The 18,965-nt window shown below is 43.8% G+C and overlaps 1 protein-coding gene across 1 annotated transcript in view; it reads right to left on the bottom strand.

The window, feature by feature from the left end:
* itpkb (inositol-trisphosphate 3-kinase B) overlaps positions 1-16,956 on the bottom strand; it is a 31,306-nt gene extending 14,350 nt beyond the window's left edge. The window contains exons 1-2 of the mRNA XM_048250878.1: positions 16,572-16,956; positions 12,705-14,168 (exon numbers count right to left, since the gene is read on the bottom strand). Coding sequence (XP_048106835.1) covers positions 12,705-14,021 — 1,317 coding nt within the window. The 5' untranslated portion in view covers positions 14,022-14,168; positions 16,572-16,956. The remainder of the gene's footprint in view (positions 1-12,704; positions 14,169-16,571) is intronic.
* Between the last annotated feature and the right edge of the window lie 2,009 nt (positions 16,957-18,965).

Here is an 18,965-nt window from a genome sequence, read left to right as displayed (position 1 = left end):
ATCTGAAGCACAACACCAACGCCAGGTGTTTGATACACGTAACGCAGATTGTGTCTATGGAGGTTTGAACTTCTGACTGAAGCAGCCAGAGTCGGGTCACCTCTCAAGGGTCACTGAGAGGCCAGCATCTACAGATTGTGCACTCTTCTCTAAACCAATCATGTGTGAACATCTACGATTCAAATCAATTTCCTGGACAGGCACAGACAGGTTGATACGAGTGTGTCTGTTTTCTCCCCCAGAGTGAGTGACACCAAAAGGTATTTCAGAGTGCAGTACCCAGCCTGACAGCCTCTCAGGGGATTACATGGCCAGGTCTCTGCTTTCTCTCACCGAGGTTGACACGAAACAGAATCTGTCTCAACGTGAGGGCCAAGAGCTCTGGCTGAAAATGCTTTGAAAAGCATTAGGGGGTTGATGGACAGGTACCATAGGTACTGAGGACAAAGCGAAATACAAGACGTCTTCTGTAAGCAATATGGAGGAAGTGAGGAAATTTAAAATAAAATAAGGTAGGTCACTGGATGGATTATATGGAGGCAGTGGGCCAAAACACATAAACGATGGGTTAGTGAGAAAAAAAAAACACAACAAGTAGAACAGGAAGTGTTGTAGCTTGGTACGATGATAAGATTGGTTAACGCCAGGACACAATGAACATCCCTCACTGTCAAGATAAACAAACAATTTTCGACACTGTGCCTATTTAAATGGTCACATTCTAGCACACCGCATAAGCAAACAGACATAATTTGAATGATGGGCAGAGTGCAAAGTTATCTTAATAACTAGGCAAAGTCAATCTGCTAATTTAACATCATGGGCTAGACTTTAACCACAAACACTGATGAGTCAGTACACAGCTCCCACATGCCACACAATAGCTACAGTTCATACACGAGAATTCTGCTTGCTGACAGACTTTGCACTTGGCCCACTTTTTAAATTAGGGCCTATCGAGTCAATCATCTCAGAGTAACAAGAAAACCAGCCAATGACAAAACAATTTATTATGTAATACAGGAACCTACTGTATAACATAATTACTTTTGTTATTGGCCCAGAAATGTTATCAGGTTATTGGCCACTTATTATGTTATCAGCTTTATTAACTATTAGCAGTTATTATGTAATTGGCCATACCATAATTACATTATAGGCTGTTACTCCTGTTAGTGAAGACTGAGTGTACATCTTCCTTTTTCTAACGACAAACAACTCACAGTACCCCATACAATGGGTGGCAAGTAAATTAACACCAAAACAATTCTACTGTTCCTTCCCAGGTGTAGCATGGGGTAGTGTAAGCCTTCTATGTAAAAAAAATACATGACCAATTATTACTATTGTTAGAAAAATGACAAGACAAGGTGGTCGTAATCTGATTTCACACCATGTGTCAAAAAAGCATCAGAACCCATCTGAGGCAGCAGCACAGTGTATCATAGACAAAGAGTGTCGCAACTGAAGGCAAAAGCAACGATACTTTTACTGTACCTGCAACTCAGTGAGGGCAAAGACGAGAAAGGTGACGACAGACTTCAGCAGAGGGAGAGCAACACGCTGGACACTCGAGAAAAGCGATGTCATGGTGGCGCCCGGAGTTAAAGATAATGGTGTGCCAGGACTTTCTCTAAGGTGGACACAGGGCAGAGCATGCCATTTGGTCATTTGCTTCCACACAAAACCCTCTGAAAACAGCCGAGCAGCCCCCATGCAAATGCCTGGTTGAGGAGTCAGAGTCGAGCACATAGGATGCCACCATGTGTGTACGAGGCCGTGGATGCTATGTCCAGTGCCATGCAAATGAAAAGCATACCCCCATTCACCTCCCTTTCATCGGTACTAGGTCTGGTCCCGGGAACAAACCCAGAAACGTGAGACCAGCCAGACATCCATATAATGTTGAGCAGAACCACTTCAGACCTTTGGAAAACCTCGGCCCAGTCTGAGAGTGTGGTAGCGAGGTCAACTAGAAGAAGCGGCCTGTTTGGTGTGGCTCATCTCTGCAGTTGCACAATATTTGTTCTGTATAAATAAAAAAATCCCAGCAGTAACTGGTAACACCCAGGACAAAAAATAAACGCAGGCCGAAAAATAAAGGCACTCCATCTTTCGGTAAATATGTGTTTATATATTCAGAGCATATTCAAACAGATGATAGACAGGTTGTTCCGTGTTGTCATAGTTGACCTTGATCCATAAGGGCACTACCTTAAATGTAGCCTAACTGTTCAGTTGAGTACTTCTTATGGTTGTGTTAAAGAAGTACCCTCGTAGGTGCCATTTCAGTTGGTTCATACCTTCAAAAGTACTGCAGAGAGACAATCACGTTTACAATGTTTAGAGTATGTACCAAGAGTTTCTGCATTTTATGCAAAACATCAAATAACAAAAAAAGCGTTGCAAGCACGGTGGGGGTTAAAGGAGCTCTAGAAAATTGTTTTGTTACCAAACCATGACGGATCATTTGCAAGCACAAGCTGATTTGAATAATGCTGATTAAATTGCAAAATGAGCTCTCAATTGGGCAGGAGGAGAAAGCTATTATGTGAACAACAGGGGAGGTCTATTCTCCATACACTAAATACCAGGAAATTACCCTGCATAATTAAACAGAGAAAAAGGCCAAAGCTCTGCAAATACAGCCGTCCCCAAACCCCCCACCCACCCCTCTCAGAGAGCATCATTTGACGCTGATGATGAAAGACAGGTGTCTTGACCAATGTGGACGATTCACACCGACTGTCATAGAGATGACACACCAAGATCTGAATGCTGAGGGCGAAAAAAATTCTTGCGTGCTTTTTTTTGTCTTTCTTTCTTTCTTCACTGCAACCAGCACAGTCTGGAAACCACAATAGTTTCCTACTACAGTCTCATGTCATGATGCACCTCTGAGAAAAAATCACTCAGGTGCAACACAGTGTGAGCTGAGACTTGCAAAGCAACCCTGTGACAAACAACCCTGCTACAACCCTGTCAGACACAAAAAAATGATTCACCATGGAGTGGCTGGTGCGTTTGACCACCTGTCTTTCAGTGGCTGGCTCAGATATTCACATTTGAAAAGGTTAATTTCCAACCCTATCATTTGCCATTCTATACCCTGTTGAACTTTTAAACCCAAGCCTTAGTGTTTCTAACCACCCTGCCTTTCCAACTTACACTTACTCATTTTCCCGTCTCTCTTCCCTCGGGCAATCCATCACACAATCCTGAGGCAGCAAGACTCCTAGCAGGCTTATTTCTGTGACCAGGGAGCAGCCGTTGCCCTATAACCTACCCCCAACCACCACCACCACCACCACCCAACTTCCCTCCTCACCCCCCCAACACACTCATCTCTGATAATTGTTTGTGAGTGTGTGTATGTGTGTGTGTGTGTGTGTGTGTGTGTGTGTGTGTGTGTGTGTGTGTGTGTGAGAGAAAGAGAGAGAAAGTATGTGTGTGCATGTCTGTGTGTGTGTGTCTCCACTATCAATAGCCTCCAACTTTCTTAAATTGGGGTGGGCGGAAAAGGCTACATCATATCAAGGGGAAAGCACGAAACCTCAGTGCGCCGTGCCATTGTTCTGATAAAAAAAGGGCCGGCGTGCTATATCAAGGCTGGAGGAAAGGGATGCTGCACTCTGCGAGCGACTCCTCGACCTCAGCGGCACTGTTAAAGTTTCCACTGAGTGCAACATGGGAGGAAGTGGTTTTAACCCCTTGAGAGGAACCTCTCTGCAAGACAGGAAAGCGGTGGAGCTAAGAGACAGTATTTTCCACGTCGGTAACTCACAATTGAACACACAGACACACACGCAGACACAGACACACACACACACACACACACACACACACACACACACACACACACACACACACACACACACTCACACAAATACATACACAAAACATTGATCAGCAAAAAAGGCCAACGTGTTTCTAACTACATGGCACTTTCCATTAACCTTATCTCACACACACACACACACACAGTGGCTCTCACACTCACACACGTGAACTTTTGTCCACTTTTAGATCGTGTTCCCCACTCTGCAAGTGTTTGAGTTTAAGTGAAATTACGCAGACGTGTTGACCAATCAAGTCCAGTGGACATGCAGCGGCCACATTGCTTCACCGCTGGAATGTTATTTTGAAGCGAGTCAATATTGTACAAGGACATGATGCAGCCTTCTTCAAGCACACCCCCACAGTTCATATAAACAAAACAAGGCCGCTGGCCTTCAAAGAAGAGAACATTTTCAAAGATATTCTCTTGATATTCTTGTGAGGTTGAGCTAACAATGTCAAAGAGCATGCAGGCATAGGTGAGATAAAGTAATTTAAAACCATAAAACACATACTGCAGTTAAAACAACAACATATCGCTTGACAGGCCTTATGATATTTCCTCCCTTTGCATATCTCACTTGTACTGAGAAATCCATCTCTGTTAAATCAAAGAGTGATCATGAGCTCATAAAATTGTTGATTGCTGTGTGAGGTGTCGTGGTATCAGGTGACGTTTGTGATGGTGTGTGTCTGCAATATCCCTGCACACGAATCTTTGTGTATTCGAGGACTACCACTAAATGTCATTCACTGACACAGTAAAAATACAGGTTCCCTGTGAACCACAGCCAAGTCGAGAAAGGTGAATCTTGCTCAAGAATGCGTGTGCTAACCGTCCTTGTGGGTGAATAATGTATGTGTGAGATAATAAGATAGGGAGACAGAGAGAAAGTGTGAGTGGTGTGTTTGAATGTGGATGTATATATGCGTCAGAGTTTGTGTGTGTGTGTGTGTGTGTGTGTGTGTGTGTGTGTGTGTATGTGTGTGTGTGTATTTGTTTGCATGTGGGTGTGTGGGTATGTTTGTGTATGTGCCTGCATGTGTGTGAGAATGTGTGTGATTGTGTCTGTGTCTATGCGTGTATGGCCATGATGAGATGTTATAGGGGGGGGGGGGTATGCAGTGCTGTGCTATGCTATGCAATGTTTCACCTGTGCTTCTAAGCCACCACTTCAAGGGGAACGCTGACGTAGAGCGGCGAGGTCATCAAAGCAGCCATGGCACACTGCTCCGTTCCCCCGGTAACCCCTCAGTCCCACACACCACTTCTCAGAAAGCCAGCGACAACGAGAGACACAACTCTCTTTGGAAGACGAGACTATTGGATTGCACTCAATATGCTATTCTCTTCCCTAAAATAAGGCAGCTGGTGAATATTTAACTCTTATCTCTCTAGATGGATTGAGACGAAAATAAAAACAACAACAACACTACTACTTCTGCATGCAGAAGAGTGTGTGACGCAGTTGTGACTCCGTGTAAACTTTGGGTGACGAACATGCAAAAAAGGAGAAATCCCTAAAAAGGAGTCAATACACTTGAGAAATGCAAATGTTCTTCCGCAGTCTGCCCGAGTGTAAACAGCGGCTGATTAAGAGTTTGCCGGTGCTTCCCCCGGCCGCAGCGCCGAGCACATTGCCAAAACGCACATCAGAGTCACTCTCTGGCAGCCACGGGGGCCCTCGCCTCGAAACAAAAACACCAAAACGGGCCCAGCCAATGAGGGTGAAGTGGTACACTTATACTTCCTGTCTCATGCATATGAAAGGAGTGCCTCCACCACTAACGCTGGAGTTACATAGAACCCCCCCCTCTTTCTCTCTCTCGCTCTCTCAACCACTCACCCCCCACACCCCCTCCAACACACACACACACACACACACACACACACACACACACACACACACACACACACACACACACACACACACACACCCCGCCCCCCACAGCTGTTTGAACTGAGGCTGACTTGACGTCACCCGGTTGTCAGGGCAACAGCCTACCGCAAGGGGTGTTACATTTTCCATTGTAACTGAGGGCCTCAGATCCTCCAGGGCAAGAGTGAGTCTTCTTGAGGCACTAAGAGTGTTCACTTGCTGAGGGTTAACAGCCAGAGTGGCAACTTTTGCTCTAGAAACCCCTGAGCTGGCAGCAGTAGCAGCAGCAGCAGCAGCACTAGCAGCCATTGAATAAGACTGAGAGTGAGATGGAGACCAGACTGTGTTTAGAGAATGACTGCAGAGGGTGATCCATGAGGCCCCCTTGCATGACAAGTTCATGAGAGATGCCTGCAGAGCAATAACCTAACTGACAGCCCAACATACACAAACACACACACACACACACACACACACACACCATCATGGAACTGGTGAGTAGGATTGGGAACTGAAACATTACAATCACATAGAGTTGAAGTGGAACTGGGACTGATAAGAAAGAACTGGGACATATAAAAAAATAAAAATAAAAAAATAATCCTGATTTTGAATTGGGGTTTTGACTATCAATTCCTAAACACAATAGCCCCTTTATTATTGCAAATAAAGACAAGTAAAGAAGTTTGTCACTTATTTTGAGACACTCCAAAACAATAAGTCTTAGCAGTTATTATAATAAGCTGCTCCAGACTCATCTGTATGTATTATTAAAGCCATAGTGTTTTAATGCATATGTCTGTGGATCAATATTTGTGAATAAATGTTTTTGAATGTTCAGTAAAGACTTAGACTACCCCTGGAATAAAGACCAAAGACATATTCATATTTGATCTAAACATGGAATCAAAATGAGGACTCGATAGGAACCGGATTCGATAAGCTGAATTAATACAAAATAAACGTGACCCAACTCTACTGGTGAACTGAGTGCAGCACACGGAAGAGGTCCTTTCAAAATTTACGACACCACTTTCCAAGTGGAAACAGTCTTTAAATTACACACCACCTCTTAAGCCTTTATGTTGGAGGGCCACTAGGAGAGAAAACACCGACTGTGGTTTGCTCACGTAACAACATATACACACAGAGTACAAGTTTTTTGAAACCACAATGACTATGATCAGATTGGAGGACATGTTACTTCAGGTCATTGGCTCGTGTTGAGATATGCTGAGGGGCTGAAAGGAAGTCCTCTCACCTCGTAATAGATCCTCTGGGGCAGAGTATCAGCACAACAATGACGGCAAAAGTGGAACAAATTTAAGGCTAATTACAAAAACATCTTGACTGCTGACATCAATGACAACAGTAATTCTAGGATCTAATTTTACTTAAGGGTTCATAAAGGTTCAATGAAGTTAGGGGGTTGAAGTTTTAATAATAATCATCTGTTTATGTTATAGAATATCTGAGGCATGAAAGTGAAATACAATGGGCAAACAAAAAATATTAGTAATAAAATGTGTTAATAGTTAAGAGAATCATTTGCTTAGTAATAAATGTTAAATACTTAACGCACAAGTTAAATGAACCTTAATGTAACATTTTACCATTTCCCTCGGTCTTGAATGGAAAGGATTGATGCTCTTTGCACAGCTATAGAGCAGCTCGGATGAATGGTCAAAACATTCCCTAGTGCTGTTTCCCCTCCCTCCCCCCGTACACTGGAATACCATCTTCCCACACTGCGTTGGCTGGGAGCATGTGAAACCAGCCACTCATGCCTTGACATGTGCTTCACACCACACACGCAAAGATTAACGAGTGATCTGACAACAATAGAACAATCTGCACAAAAACAACAAAAAAGCAATAATCTTGTCAATAATAGTGATAAGACTGTATGTGATCATAGTGCTACAACAAAAACACAACAACAGCAACAACAGAGGTAGAAGTTGTGAAGTCAGCTGATTAATGCAGACAAGAAGCCTCTGAAAGATGTTTCACATCTGGGCTTTTCCAGGGATAATAATCATGACTGACTCAAAAACAGGTTCTTCTGATGAAGAAATAACTGATGTCACCAACAACAGCACAGACAAATTTGTATCAGTTCTGTCAGTCATAACATGTAGTGACAAGACAATCACTGTTATCCCTGATGGCACCCTGCATCGCCAGCATGGACAGACGAAAGAAAACAACGTGGATAAAGCACTAAGCATTTCAGGCCAAAACAGCAACAAGTAGTCCCACATAGAAGTCCCACACACAGACACAGAGTTCCCATTATCCTTCCACTTAATATATAGTGTCTTCAATAATAATAATAATAATAATAATAATAATAATAATAATAATAATATACTTTATTTATAATGCACCTTTCTTATAAAGCACCTTTCAGGACACCCAAGGCCGCTTTACTGCCATGTACTTAAGTTAGAGTAAAAGCCTGTATATCCTACTTGTGTCCCATATTTGTCACATAAAAAACATGTTATTATTGATGAGAAGCTGTTCAGTAACCGGAAGGTTGCTGGTTTGAGCTCGAGTCCTTGTGTCCTGACCCTGTCGAGGTGTCCTTGAGCATGACACTGTCTGAATCCCAAACTGCCCCAGAAGTGGTGGTTGGCACCTTGTATGTCAGCGTCTGCCATAGCGGGTGAATGTGTGAGTGAATGAGTGAAAGTGAGGCGACACTTCGAGTGCTCAGAGGTGTAGGAAAGTGCTCTATAAATGCAGTTCAGTCCATTTAGCATTATAAAATAAGCAGATAGGGGAATACCAAGCTGAGAAGCATCTCACGGTCCATATTGACATGTTCTGTTCTGCTAACCTCAGGGGCTTGATACTAATGTTTTATGCTCTGTGATAAGAGATATTTATCACTACATTCCATTCCTGATCTGAATCCAACCTGGTCGTGCACAGCTGTGGAACTTCTTCAGATAAACGCTGCAGAGATGCAGACTATATAAATAGCCAGTGCAGCCAGTTAAAGTTTTAAGTAGGTGGGTGGTATGTATGTTGTAATGAAGACTTAATAACTGTAGCATTTGTATCTCCGTTAATATCCTTATTAACGTTCCTTATTAATCTCCTGAACTTGTATATCCTGCTTTCTAGGGTACCCTGGGGGAAAATGCTACCAAAAGTGCTAAAAAAGTGAGAAGAAAAAAGCCTAATCAAAACAGGGTTTTCACCTCAAAGTTTCAAAAGCTTTGGTATGAGGAAACTTGACTTGCATGCTGTAATAGTCAACTATAATATAATAGTCATAGTGCTTAATAGTCATAAGCAGAACATGCTATTGTGCATTTTTACATGTGTGTGTGTGCAGGCAGGCACACACACACACACACACACACACATACACCCCACACACACACACACAAATAATAATAACACTAAGGGCTCTTCCCTTAGCTGTCACAGGACGAGGAGACACCATTAGTGTTATTGGTCTCTTCTTGAGGTTAACAGTACAAACAACTGACACTTCTGACCAGTTCTGCTTCTGCACTGTGCCTTATTTAAAAAACAACAAACACCACCGACCCATTGATGATGCAGTAATGTTTGAGGCCAAGGCACAACCTTTAACTTTGTATTCCCTAGAAGAATTTCCAACTTCTTAAAAATTATTTTAGCATTTTTTTTGCAAGCCTGCACATATAGAGATATATATAGAAGAGCTCAGATTTCCCTCCTCAGTGGGATGCAATACCATTGTATTACAGCATGTACACCACAAGTTGTGTCAGTCAGTGTTCATTACGACTAACATTGAAAACATACAAGGGCCAGAGAAACAGAAACGGGCTGCAAATGCCTGCCTGCATATTTCTACGAGTGCATGATAATACATGACTATACGGGCATTCCACTCTGCTGACGGGCCAACCTCTTCGTATCTTGGCACTCTGGCAACATGTAAGAGCCAGGACGTTAGTGTGGAGGTGGCAACGGGTCCACCCCCTTTAAGGGCACCTTAACCCCTCCGTCCCATGTCGGTTTGGCATAACCTCAGACCAGATCAGGTCACAAGAGAGGAGAGAGGGAATCAAGTATTGTTTAATTTTAGGCAACACCTCTGGAGAGACTTACAGTAGTTGAGGACAGGTCCTCCTCCGCTGTACTACAGTGGGGTTTTCCACTGGTGTTGAACTATGTAAAGCACTCACAGAGACAACAAGGAATGAATATATAACCATGCTGTTGAATGCTATTTCATGCAGTGTACAATTATTTGCCTTGTCTTTGCTTTGTCATGCTTTGTCATTCCAGTTAAGATAAACTTCATTAAATATAATTAAAGTGAGATGGTCAGATGAACAGAGAGAAAGAGTGAAGTAGTTAGAAACAAAGAGGCCCAACAGGTATTAGTATCTGAAGCATAACATCACGCTTCAGGGGCGGAAAAGCAAGCCCAATGGAAACTTCTCTGGGTCACTAGTAAGAACTGACAGCACCGCAGCTGATAAAACTTTTTTATCATTACGTTGTTCCTTTTTTTCCTTCTTTTACCCAAGAGCGCAGCTAATCTTCATCAACAAGGACTGAGTTTTGCTTTGAAGCCTAAAAAAAGAGACTAAAAAACAATTAGGGGGAGTGTTGATGGTTATGTGGTTCGATTACCTCGTCTAGAGGTACTTATCAAAAGATGAATCATCCTGTTATTTTTTGCCAGAAAGGAACAAGTCTATCAGCCTTTTTTTAGACTTTTCTCTCTTTCACTGTTTCTTTTTAGCCATGAAGTTAAGTCATCTAGCAGACCTGTGATGAGAGTGGAAAACAAACACAATGTCTGAAAATGCTAACAGGCCGTGACATTCTGTCTAAAAAAAGGCACAAGACCGTGGGCTAGACATGTGCTTTCTGACATGGCTCCACTCGGAGAAGAATACGCCTATTTAGAAGCGGAAAAAAAAATTGTAGGGGAGGTCCAATTTGGGTGGAAAAGAGGTCTTTAGGGAAAAGTGAGACAAGCTTAATGGGGCCTTTTTCCTGCATCAGATTATTTATGTCGATGGACCTTGTTTTACATGTTTCAAAAAGTGTGGCAGTCGGGTGGACAACAGAAACAACAAGAGATGAAATAGAAGCACTGCCCTTTTTTCAAAATATATCTGTTATGCTTGGCATATAATAGAAAACATTTCACCAGAAACCCTTTTGCGGACTGTTTGGCTCTCTAAATAGCCCTTTGCACTGGGTGGGTAAGGCCAATGTCAAAGTATTCATCATTTTCGACAGAGCAAAGATTAGTCTTTGTATATTTGTATCTGTGACCACAAGTTATGATAAACATTCCACTCACTCCTTTGAAGCTGTAAATCTTTTGAAGTTTAACAAAAAGCAGGACAATTTCGACAGGGTATGTGCTCTTCAGTACCAAGCATACCAATAATTCAACCACAAATGACCAGAAACATACCCCCACCCCTTTCCCAAAAACACATTTTTCCAAATTTCCCAACTTTGTCCATGTACCAGGAGGCCATCTCCACTTTCACAAGACAAATGCACAGTAACTCAATAAGGACAAAGAAAGACTCCAAGCACATGACAGCATTCCAATGCAAACACAACACAAAAATGCTCTGAAATGCTCAGACAACTACTCTATCCTAGTGCACTATCACACTAAAATGTTTGTAAATCTCATAAGTTTGTTTGCTGCCCCCTCAACAACCCCCCCCACACACACACACCCCTTGCCCGAGCTGGCCCAGGAGGATGTTTTCCCCTATCCTGATGATTTGGTGTTTACATGAACTCCTGATGATTTGGTGTTTACATGAACTCCTGATGATTTAATGTTTACATTAACTTGATATCATAAGTGGGGTGACTCGGCGCAGGCATCTTGACTCAGCCGCCATTGTTCTTTCAATTAGCCACTGAAGGGCTTTCCCTGATAGCCATCTCCCAAACAACCCTGCAGTTGTGTTAGCGCACAGCTGCGGCAGCATGTGACTCAGCAGCGCTGACTCGGCAGACAGACTCTCCGGTGATCGGAGAGACAGCACGTTTGACCCCAGGAGAGCTCAGGGAGGTACCCTAAGCAATCACCCTGGCAGGGCTGCTCCCTGTTAATGACCATCGTGCCCTGGACTGTCACCAGGGTTGCCACGACTCATAAAACCTAATTAGGCAGAGAGAGCTTTGTAGTGTCTGACAGCCACTGGTCGGGCCCATGTTTATCTATGACAAATGTGTCGCAATTTTAAATGGCCCTGCTATTGCGGTCAATGCTTACTAGTGCCCGACCCCATACTGTGGTTATGCTGGGAAAGCTGACGTTGAAAAGGTTTTCAGTACAACTCACAACTACAAAAAAAGACAGATGGGAACTATTACCATTTAGTGACACAACAAACAAAATTAACTGATAAGGCTTTGCCAGTCCGGCTAAAAATAACTTTCGCTAAATATGCCACGTCCTGTAGAAAGCTCTACCCATGAACCAAGCCCAGCCGGAAGCGGCCTGCTTCAGCCTGAAGTAGTTCTCCAGTAAGTCAGTTTAAGGCAGAGAGACATGTAAGTCCTTTTGTTAAGTGAAAATGTCAGCCATTTCTCTTGCACAAGGAGGCCTAGTTCTAGCCGGGACAGAAAGTTAACTGTGTGACAAAGAGCTAAGCGCAGCCGCTTAAAAATAAACAATTCATTTAAGTGCCTTCAGTCAGTCTGAGCCAACAAGCTCCAGACCCCCACGGCCCACTAAATGGCTCCCGATGGGGGATGTCATAACCCTGAAGCCACGTACAGTGCTGGGGGCTGACAAGCCATTTATTTTAAATAAAAATAGAGCTAATATTTATCTGTATGCCTATAGGCGACATTGGACATGAGACGCAAATGAAGTACAGCATATAGTCAACAGAATTAGAGAAATGCTTGTTTGGACAGGGAAATTAGGGAGAGAGGCGAGAGAGTGGATACAGGTTTGGCAGAGGAAAATCTGGTGAGGCTTACCGCTTTCTGCTGGGTCTGGAGTAAGGCAGGTGAGAGGCCCTCCACCCGCTCTGGGTCGCTGGAGATGTCGTCCTCCGATTCCTCCCAGGACGAGGAGAAGCCCGTGGACGAAGCCGAGGAGGAGGAGAGCTTCCGCAGGGCCCGGTTGGAGACAGGACTGGGCTGAGGTTGGGGCTCGGCATCACCCTCCCCGCCAGCGGCCTCCATTCCGTGGTCTGTCACGATGACGGCCGGGATGGTGCCGAGCTCCAGGCCGCCCCCTTCCCCGCTGGGCCCGCCGGACCGGGCCCCGCCACCGGCCTGCACCTGGACGTCCGTTGGCACGCCTCGCTCCTGTGTTGGCAGCAGCGTCTTGGCCGGCGCTGTCGCCGCCGTCGGCAGACCCTCGCACTCGGCGGCCAAGTCTCTACCAACCCCCAGCAGAGAGCTTATGGCCTGAGCATGTTTGCCCGAGCCGTCAGAGTCTGTCCAAGTCCCGGCTGGTTTGTTCACGTGCTGCGCTCCACCACCAACACCACCAACACCCCGTTCCGTATTTGGGTCAGTGGCTGTCAAGCTGTTCCTGTCCTCGTTTCTTTTTATGTCATTCACTGTTGCTGCTGTTGCTGCTGCTGCTCCTGCTGCTGGTGGTTGTGCTCCTGCTGTTATTACTCTCTCTGGGCTGCGACATCCTCTCCCATTCTGGAGCTGGTTGGGAACACTGGGAGGGCAGTCCCTCCAGAGGTGGGCCAGGACTCCCCCTGGGCAGGGCTTCCCCAGGGGGGAGGCAGGGGAGGGGCCTGGCCCAGGGCCAGGGCTGGGGCCGGTCCGCCGCGGAGCCCTGGGGCTTCGCTGGATCTCGGCGCTCTGCACCTGGGCACGCAGGCCGGAGATCTGTGCCTCGAACAGGCCCACCTTTTTGTTCACCTCCACGTTCTGGAGCTCGCGGTGGATCTGCACGATCTGCACCGTGCGTTTGATCTCGCCGTTGGGCGCACCGTCACCGCTGCCGCCGCCGTCGTCCTCGTCACTGCCAAACCGCCCGCTGCTCAGGCGCCGGACCCGGCTTCCCACGTTGACGCCCAGGGTGTCCGGGTTCCGGCAGGGCGACCGAGCGCGAGACACACTGGGGCTCGCCACCGGCGGGAACACAAAGGACGGGGGCGCTCCGGGCGAGCCGGGACTGGCACTGCCCGGGCTGTAAGGTAAATCCAGCAGGGGGCAGTAGGTAGAGCGGTCAGGCACGGGCAGCACGGGCCGCCCCGTGCGAGGGCTGCTCTCACCTTTCATGTTGTTGGCGTTCATCATCACAAGGCCGTTCAGGGTGCATGCAGCCATAGTGCAAGGCTGGCTCCCGCGGTGTGAGCGCCCATTTAGGCCCGGTCCGGAATGGTCCACCCACTCGTGAATGCCACCATATCACTGGGCAGGGCAGTGGTCAAGGAAGATCAGCTCAGTCCTCTATTAATGTGGCAGACGCAACGTCTGAAAGGTTAGAAACACATAACACAGTCAACCCCAGCTGTACATGCACAATTAAAAATAAGCAACCATAGAAATAAATCTCAAAACACTTTTAAGTAGGCTTGTGCCTAAACAGTTGCTCCATTAATTATAATGGTGGATTTTGACGAGGCAACACGTTTAACATTTGGATTAATGAAACACTGAACAGAACAACATGCTTAGCACCAGCCGAAAAAATAAATACATTTAAAGACTAAAAAAAGACTTTATCAGCAGTCCCATTTAATAAATTGCTCCTTCCCTTTAAAACCCAGTTCAGTACAATGAGGCAGGCAGGTTAAGAATATCCCCAAACCTAAACAAATCAAGTTACGTAGACATTCGCCCCTTGGCTGTTGCCAAGGATCCTAATGGAGAATTGCTATGCAACTTTTTGTGGAAGTGTTTAGGCACTAAACACTACAAGTCATAAGCAGCTATATAAACTGAGTTGCTGCTTTACGGGTTGGAGGTTTATTTAGTTGTACTATTAATCTTGGGCACCACGAGGCACCACACCACGATGGAGGAAAACTCTTTAGCATTACATAAACGGGATAGAGTTTGCCTCTCTATAGCTTTTTTCTATAATGAAAATATACACGGTGAGCCCCAAAATACTGAAAACACGTTTTCCAAAAGAGAACAGTCAACATGACCTTTTATGTCCGTGCGTCAGTGAGAGAAAGAGAGAGACGGGATTAATGGTGTGCTGCTGTGGGAAAAAAAGAATCTGTGTCTCACATACCACAACTCTTATATCATGTACAGTAAAGGTGGGTACGTGAGTGCTTATAACAAGATTCTGCCCTAACAAGGGACCACAAAAGAAGGCAAAAAGGGTGAACAGACAGACAACTTTGTGTAGTCTAGCTCTCCTTCTAGCTCTCCTTCTAGCTCTCCTTCTAGCTCTCCTTCTAGCTCTCCTTCTAAGAAATATACAGCTGACCGTCTCCTGTTACAGGACTGAGAGCAAGACGTGCTGGATGAAACATTAGATCAAAGATCAACAGAGTCTGGGAGGCCTTAGCTCTCCCCATCCAGCAGCCACACCATGGGACACTGCGGAAAACAGACAGCAGGGAGACCCTAAAGTGGGCCTGCAGCCATTTAAGGAAACAGTTATACATATCTCTCTTGCATACATCCCTTGGTTTCACTTAAATTTCTGCAATATCACCCTTGCAGTAATCTTGATGTATGTAAGGGGTAGTATTTATTGTTACTCTATGGGCTCCTATGGCACAGGAGCTTGAATGCAGTTCTTGATTTCGCATAAAAGTCAGCATAATGGTTAAATGTGAAATATAAGTGGAAAGACACATTTCAATAACGCCTAGGATCCACACATTTGTCTGTGAAATTGTCTTCAAGGATGTGTGGATATTTATGGACACTGGATGTCTTTGCATATACATTGCCAATAGTGTTAAACTCTTAAGAAAACTTACAAGTAAAAAAGAAATACAATGACTCCAGCATTTATATGAAAGCAAAACTGCTGTATAGGCTTCACTGGTAACATCACGTCACGTCAGCCTGGTCGTATAGCCTACCAGAGAATACAAGGGGATTCACGTATGAAAAGTGAAAGAGCGCTCTTGCTCATTTTACATTGATTCAAACTGTAACAGAGTAAAGTGAAGTTTGTCTCTTCTCTTTCACAGATTGTCTCTTCTCTTTTACGTGTCTGTCCAAATGATAACTTTCTCCAACATTGGGGTTACGCCTGCGTGCGCCCGTATTTCAGATGACACAGGGATGGGACCCATTCAGGTGACTGAAAATCATGAGCGGGTCGGAGGACACGCACAAAATAGCTGAACACGTGCTTCTAGGGCAGTCAGATGTTACATTCGCCTGCACTTCAAGACAAAACACGTCTGTCTTCCAAATTGTAACCAGATTTCATTAGCTCATTGGTGTAAATAAGCCTACTAATTTAACCAAGTAAACCTGTGAGATGTCCACAAGACTGAGGGAATAGGTTAGATACCGGCCCCTGCAATTTAGCCAACAAAAGTCACTGTACACATATCCAATGTTATAATTGATAAATTAATACAAATACACCAATGAAAGTTAATTTGACCATCATACTTGATAGGTTATATTGTATGTTGGTAACAAACTGACTGTTGATGCTATGCGTAAAATCAGCGTAAATATCATTAGCCTAATAATTGGTTCGCATAATGTAGGCTAAGTCGTGTATTGATGTAGCCTATATATGTATGCCATCAACAGTTGTCCTTCCTTACCATAAAGAATAAATCTTTTTGAATCAACTCTTCATTTTCTATACACCGAGCTTCATAGAAACACAGGCCAGGGAGTTGCAGCTTTGCGAACAATTAGAGTAAAAAAGGACGATCAGCTTACCTCGGCAAGAGTAAAGTAGCCTAAACCTTTTGGGACTTCAACAATCACCGTCTGCTGCTGTCAGCTTTACCAAGTCAACTGGCGATTGATCCAGAGGAGAAAACATCTGTAAACGACGGAAAGATCCAGGCAGAGACAACGCTGTTCAACACATTCCACAGAAGAGCTTCTTACTATCGCAAGAAAAGTTCCGAATTTACGTTTGTCTTTTTCTTCTGGTCCATGTTAGATCTTATTGGTCGTACTCCCATGAGTTCTTCAACACCTCGTCTCCGCGTATGTTTGTTTAATGTAAGCTACAGAAAAGCAGGAAGGAAGTTAAACTGACAGTGACACTGAATACAACGGAACCAGCAGCTTTTCTCTCAGTTGCCCCGCACACAGAGAGTAGGGAGGAAAACATTCACCATCCCAAACTCTACAAGATTATGAATAGCGAGTGCGTCAACATTAGGTAATTTCATTTGTTTGGGTAGCATTCTTTTCGCAAGGGGGACACTGATTAACCGTGATCATGTTTCTTGTTCTGCGTAGACACAACACATTGTTTGCTGTGACAATTATTGTCAACAACAATAGTAACAACAAAAAAGACCAAGTTAAATATACAGAACATCTATAATGTAGGTCTCACTAGTTGTTTGAAAATAGAGTTAAAAATATTCAAGTTAACTGTGTAACCAGATTGATAGCAACATGCTTTTTTTTTAAACAATGGACTTAAACAACTTTTCGTAGTCTACTAAATTGTCTTTAAATAGTCGTTCCAGGTCATACAACCCATAAGTAAAACTCAGGTGTGTAACCTGGCAGATCAAACTGAATGGAAAATACTATGCTATTGCCCCCTCTGATTTGAATGAGACTAGCTACCTGATAGGTTTATGAAAATGAATTTTCCATTCCCTGTGATTGAAACTAGGTTCACATGCAGGCAAAGAATCTTGTTTTCCCTCAAAGGTGACATCATTATCTGTTCAGTTTTTTGCATGCTCTTCTTATTGAACAATTTATAGGTATTTCAGTAAACAACATACATTCAGATTAAAGAGATTTGGCTCCAGGCCTACCACTAAACACAATTTGGGGTGTGAGTGTTTCTGTCTCTGTCTCTGTCTCTCTCTCTCTGTCTCTCTCTCTGTCTCTGTGTGTGTGTGTGTGTGTGTGTGTGTGTGTGAAGACAATAAAGCATGAAATGGGAGTGATCATTTTAATACATGCATATTCATATAACTGTATATGAGCATACACCCATAGCTCTGTAAATATAGTTTTATAGCTGAGTAAATACAGTTGTAGTTAAGCTCTGTTTATTTTTCCAAGTAGGCATGGGTGTAAAACTATTAGGCTATATCAGGTGTGTCTGTTGCTGTTTCGCCAATATGACCTTTACTCCCTATAGCAGGAGTTGACCATAAACACTGTGACACTGTGTATTGATCCACAAGGTTAGCCCTGAGATTAGCACCACTGCATTTTTTCAGAATCCCATGAAGAGGCGTGGCCGGTATGTAGGTGTCCACATCCTGATAGCAAGATTACTTATCAGCACATTAAATGTCAACACTTGAAGTAAACATCCAAATAATCTTTGAATGGTTCGATGGTATAAGGTTGGTGTTCAAAAAAAGTGAGCCGTGGGGTGTTGCTCCAATCTCACATTTCTTACCATGTAGTAGCCTAGGCTAGGCCTCTCCAGTAGTTTGGTAGGCTACTTTGAAATTATGAGCATTTAACGCCACCTGTTGGTAGGCCTGACGAGCACAATACGCAATTCTACCAGTGACCACACGGAGGAGACACGTTTTAGGCCTATTATTATTATTACAGTATTATTATTATTATTATTATTATTATTATTATTAATAATAATATTGTTGTTATTCTTATTATTTTACATGTTATTGAACTGACAGACTACTGGACTATGTGATGCAGCCCCATTGTGAGTTTGAGGTTTAATTATATTTCAGTTGTGCAGTCAAATTGTCTTCTAACCTCCACGAACATAGGCCTAGGCTACTCCTGAAATTGTAGACCATGAGGCTCATTCTCAAAGATACTTGACACAGCCTGCTTAAATAGGTCTAATGCTGAAGGAACAGTACAATTCAATGCCATGTCTTCATGTCAACGTTAGGTGGCAGCAGATAGCCAGTGGTGGAAGAGATTCATCCATAGTAAAAGTACCAGCACAACCAGAGAATGTCTGGTACAACCATAGACTGTAAAAAATAGAGTAGACAACCCAGCAGATTATGCAGATGGAACACTGAACACTGTAAAGCCATGGGACTTTTCTTTCTTTCTTTCTTTCTTTATTCGATATTTTTGTTGTTTCAGTTCAGTGGAATTTAACAATACAAATTAATAGTAATAATAATAATAACAACA

The sequence above is a fragment of the Alosa alosa genome, chromosome 8 (assembly GCF_017589495.1).
Source record: "Alosa alosa isolate M-15738 ecotype Scorff River chromosome 8, AALO_Geno_1.1, whole genome shotgun sequence".
NCBI classification, from domain to species: Eukaryota; Metazoa; Chordata; class Actinopteri; order Clupeiformes; family Clupeidae; genus Alosa; species Alosa alosa.
This window is presented reverse-complemented; position numbering and strand designations above follow the sequence as displayed.